Genomic DNA, 5220 nt, shown 5'->3' on the forward strand with positions numbered 1-5220 from the left:
ACCAGATTATGACAGTACCCCCCCTTCAAGGGGCTGTTTCCAGAAGTCCCAACAGTCTCCCAAAAGGTCCACTCGCCAGGGAACAATGGTGGAGACGGCAACCACTGACTCTCCAGCATACGACAGGCGGCGGCCTGATGGGAACGGGACTCGGCCTGGGGTGGACGAAGACGCGGCACGGATCGTCGTGGGCGCGAGTGCGATCCCTCTCGCACGGTCACGCGACGACGCATGGCTCAACGTGGACGTCGAACGGCCAGGCGCAGAATGGCACCCGTACGGCCGTATGGGACCAGGTCTCGGCCGGACGCCGACGTGGGCGTAAACTGCCCGGCACCTGGGAAACGAGACCAGTCCTGAGCCGCTCCGGGATCCAGCGGTGAGTGGGGCCTCGCACTGACGTTGACGCGGACGTTGCACGGCTCGTCGTGGATGAGACTCAATTCGTCATGCATGACGCCAGCGTGGCTGGACATGGGCGTGCACTGCCAAACACCCAGTGTCACCCTGGACGGCCACCTGGAAGGAGGTCTCAGCCGGACGTTTACGTGGACGTTACGGCACGTCGAGTGACGCAATTCAAACTCGACGAGGCTTGGGCTAACGTGGACGTAGCATTGCCAGGCACAGGGTGGAAATGAGACGGGTCCGATGTACCTGTGGGATCCGATGGTTGGTCGGTTCATTCTGTCACGTTTTGCAAGGTGGTGATGGCGGGTGCGGATCCCAAAAAGCAGGCAGGAGTGAGCAGGAGGTTGTTTGACAAATTGTATTAAAATAAAGGTCAGCAGGAACAAAATGTAAAACATTAAAATCATCTGAACGGAAAAAATACAAAGTATCAAAAGAAAATCAAGTGTAAAAGTCCACCAAGGTTAAACAAACACATGCACTGCATACACAATGCATACAAAGCATGCAACAAAAAAATGAACCGACACTGGATGGTCGTGCCGGGTGTCCTTTTAAGTGTCAGTGATTAAAACGACCAGCACCTGCGAGGCTGCAGGCAGGGCTGACGTTGCTACCCGTTGGTCGCCAATCTGATCGGGACAACCTTATAATAAGCACTATTTTCATAATACACACCCACCACGGCTGGCGGAGTGATCTTCGGCGGAAGCACAAGACCGAACAGCACCAGAGGTTAAGTTACCAAGAGTCCTTATGGAAGGTGACTCTCCTTCCATAAGCCATCAACGACCATCAAAAAGGTAAATAAAACATTATTTTACAGCAGTTTATTTCTTTAATTACAGTCCTCATGTAATGTGCCTCTTTCCAAACAGCAATTCCGTTTGACCTTCGACCTCCAACGCCATTCCATTAAGCCATCAATGACCTTCACAAATGCAAATAAAGTGACTTTATGATACAATGCAGTGTATTTCTTTCATTATACAACACAATAGCACATTTATTATACATAGAATAAGGTATGTTTCAACATTTAGCTTGTAGTCGACGTGCACATTCCACCATGATGTCCCTGATCCACTGGTGAAGAGACGCTTTGATCCTCTCCTCTTTCATCTGGAACTGCTTTATGTAACAAAGAGGGTACAGAAAGTGCTTAAGAATGAATGTCTCTCAGTGTCTTTGTGTTGTCATGTTATTTGTTATTTAGGTTTTTTTTTTGTTCTTTTGACTTCAAGACGGCGCCGCGAGAGTGGCTGCCTTTCCAGCAGCTCCTGTGTTTTGCTTTTCTACTTTCATTTCTTTCATAACTTTGCTGCTGTGAAATGTAAATTTCTCCACTGCGAGACTAATAAAGGCAAATCCAATCCAATCCAATCCAATGTTGTGTGTAGTTTTAAGGCTTATTTAGTTGAAAAGTATATTTTATGGAAACATGGGAACGGATTATTCCCATTTTAATGGTTTCCGATGGGATTTTTTTTTTGTGATACACACTTTTCGCCTTATACACTCTGTCTGGGAACCAATTAAGTTCGTAAATTGAGGTCTTACTGTATTGGAAGTCACACAGCAGTGATCTGTTGTCCAATCAGCTACGGACAAGTGTTGGGAGAACATTTAGACTGAAAGTTGATAGTTGTTACATTCTGCTTTCACAACTATTCAACTAATAAGCTTCATAAATCCATGTAGACTAAACTAAACATGCAATAACATAATATGTTATAATATCTTTGTGATTGACCATTTTGGTGGCTTTTCATTTTTTGTGATGGTGGAAGACAGCTCACTTGTTTATTTGCGCTCATCCTGGCAATTTTCTAATCTATCTAATAGCTATCTACCTAGCTGGCTGTCTATTAGATATCTAGCTCGCTGGCTATCTAGCACACTATCTTTTAACGATATTGTTAGCTAACTATTCGATATCTATGAGTTAGCTTTGAGTGAACTGCCGCTGCTTACCCAGAGAAAAACTTATCCAGTGACTGTAAAGTGACCTTGAGAGTTTTGAAAGGCGCTTGAAATGAAATGTATTATTATTATTATTATTATTATTATTATTATTATTATTATTATTATTATTATTATTATTATTATTATTATTATTATTATTATTATTATTATTATTGGCGGCCCGGTAGTCGAGTGGTTAGCACACTGGCTTCACAGTGCAGAGGACGCCGGTTCGCGTCCCGGTCCGGCCTCCCTGTGTGGAGTTTGCATGTTCTCCCCGGACCCGCGTGGGTTTTCTCCGGGTCCTCCGGTTTCCTCCCACACTCTAAAAACATGCATGGCAGGCAGATTGACCACTCCAAATTGTCCCTAGGTGTGAGTGTGAGAGTGACTGTTGTATGTCTTTGTGTGCCCTGCGATTGGCTGGCAACCAATTCAGGGTGTCCCCCGCCTCGTGCCCGAAGACAGCTGAGATAGGCTCCAGCAACCCCCGCGACCCTAATGAGGAATAAGCGGTACGGAAAATGAGATGAGATGAGATGAGATTATTATTATTATTATTATTATTATTATTATTAACCTGTTAAGCATGTTTTTTTTTAAATATGAGCGTAAACCAGAAGACCTGTAAAGAACTCAGGCAGGCTGGGTAACCGGAACTGAAGCCTGCACCTCTGCAGTGTGAGGCAGATATGCAAACAAGTCCAGTAGCCACTCTCATTTAATTATTTGTATATTTAAAGGATATTTAAAGGATTGTGGACTCTTCCAATAATAGCTTTTAAGGATAAAGCGGATTCAGAAAACAGATGGAAATTTTCAACGAAGTCAATAGTTCAACAAAAAAAAAATCATGAAAAATATGTTTGTTTTGAAGGTAAACATGAAGACTGTCCTTGCCAGCATCTTACCTTTATAAATATTATCTTTATCCCTTTATACTCAACAGTATGGTATGTGCAATGCACTTTGTTTAGCATCTAACCGTAAATAAAAATGTAATTCAAACTTGATCAAAACCTTGGAAATATTAAAAAAAAGGATGTGCCTTTCTTTAGGTATTTTAAACACTCACCCACAGCTTGTCTCCAGCAGACTCTCCCCGACCTGCAGAGACGCCATGCCAAAGTCTGCTATCCGAATATTGTTCTTCTCATCTAATAACAAATTCTCTGGCTTTAAGTCTCGGTGGCTGGATGAGAGGATGCAAAAGACAAAAAAGGGTTACAAAAGTCAAACCCATTAAAATTGCTCTTGATATAGCTGTCATGTTTACCCTTGTTCGCAGAGCAGTTTGGTAACTTCAATAATGCAGATTGAAAACATTTAGGAACTGTAATGAATTTATGATTGACATTCTGTGTAAGGCAATGTTAATCAATTGCTGTGTCCCCGTGACCCACATCTTTCTATTCTTGCCAATTTGAGACAGATTTTATGGAAATTGCAAAGAATATCCCAATAATAATTTTATAAACAACAATATATTTGATGAGAAAATATATGTCCAGCGTATCCCATTTCTAAACAAATGATATATCACAAAAAGCATCTAGGAAGCTGTAATGCATGATCAAAAATGAAATATATTGAAAGCACATAAGGACATATTTTCTTTATCATCCTACCAGCATTTTTGTCAATCATCTGGTTAGGGGGGGTGTGGTCTTATGTCGGCCCCTGTTGTACTGATGAAAAACTATGGCCCCCTGGAGCATTTAAGTTGCCCATCCCTGGGTTAGATATGAAAGGTGACACACCATATGGAGTGGCTGTGGCAGAAGTCCAAAGCTGAAATGATCTGTCGGAAGAATTTCCGCGCTTCTTGAGGCGTGAGTCGGACTTTCTTCACAAGGTAGTCAAAGAGCTCTCCACCAGACACATGCTCAATTACAAGGTACCTGCAAAGAGGCAAGATTTTGCACTTTAAACTTATACTTGAGTATTTCCACTACCTCGACGAAACTATACTTTTTGGTTTTCTACTTCTTTCATAATTTTTCTTGCTGTAGTTTAAGAAAGTTTCCATTGTGAGTCAAATAAATGTTTTCTTATCTTTTCTCGTTTGAGTACCTTTACATGTGAACTGAGTATATTCAACAACATCAATGTTTTTCATTGTATCATAACAAATATTGAATTTATTCAGAATCTAACAAAAACAACGTAGCCACAAGGGGGCACAAGCCAGTGTCTTATTGTGCCGGTCCCAAGCCCGGATAAATACAGAGGGTTGTGTCAGGAAGGGCATCCGACGTAAAAAAAAATAATAATTGCCAAAACAAATATGCGAATCAAACCTATGAATCCCATACCGGATCGGTCGAGGCCCGGGTTAACAATGGCCGCCATTGGTACTGTTGACCTTCAGGGTGCCAGTGGAAAATGGACTATCACCCTTTTCCTTTGGTAACTGTCGTGTCGTCAGTCTAATCCTTGTTCGCTTACCTCCCCAGATAAATCTTGTGATCAGTTTGTCCCATTCCACAAATTGTTTTTGTGGTATGGGTATTGGTAGCGACTGGTAGAGATAGCAACCTTGAAAGAATATTCATTTTCACCATTTCAATCCTGGATCTTAAATCTAAGATGGGTGTTGACGATCTCCCCACGTCTGCCTTAATGACTTGGTTAATCTTTGTATAGTTTGATTCAAACAGTTTGTCTATGTGCTTTGTGATGTACACGCCCTTTCAGCATCCCACCTTAATTTGTAATTTCCCTTAATTGACTTTGATGGAGTGTAATTTAGTGCTAGGATTTGTGTTTTAGTCACATTCAGTCTATATCCTGAGTAGTGTTCATATTCTTCTCGTTGTTGCATCAGTATCGGGAGGCTATCTT

The 5220-nt window shown here is 42.0% G+C and overlaps 1 protein-coding gene across 1 annotated transcript; it reads right to left on the reverse strand.

Annotated features, from left to right (window-relative positions):
- Window positions 1-1234: 1234 nt before the first annotated feature.
- LOC148881417 (serine/threonine-protein kinase BRSK2-like) lies at window positions 1235-4859 on the reverse strand. The gene is made up of 4 exons (XM_088989360.1): window positions 4825-4859; window positions 4137-4277; window positions 3452-3568; window positions 1235-1542 (listed from the first exon to the last, which is right to left on the reverse strand). The coding sequence occupies exons 1-4, from the start codon at window positions 4857-4859 to the stop codon at window positions 1530-1532; spliced, it is 306 nt and encodes a 101-aa protein (XP_088845486.1). The 3' UTR covers window positions 1235-1529.
- Window positions 4860-5220: the final 361 nt, after the last annotated feature.

Source organism: Hippocampus bargibanti, unplaced genomic scaffold (genome assembly GCF_051943395.1).
Source record: "Hippocampus bargibanti isolate YZ-2025 unplaced genomic scaffold, ASM5194339v1 Contig00119, whole genome shotgun sequence".
NCBI lineage: Eukaryota > Metazoa > Chordata > Actinopteri > Syngnathiformes > Syngnathidae > Hippocampus > Hippocampus bargibanti.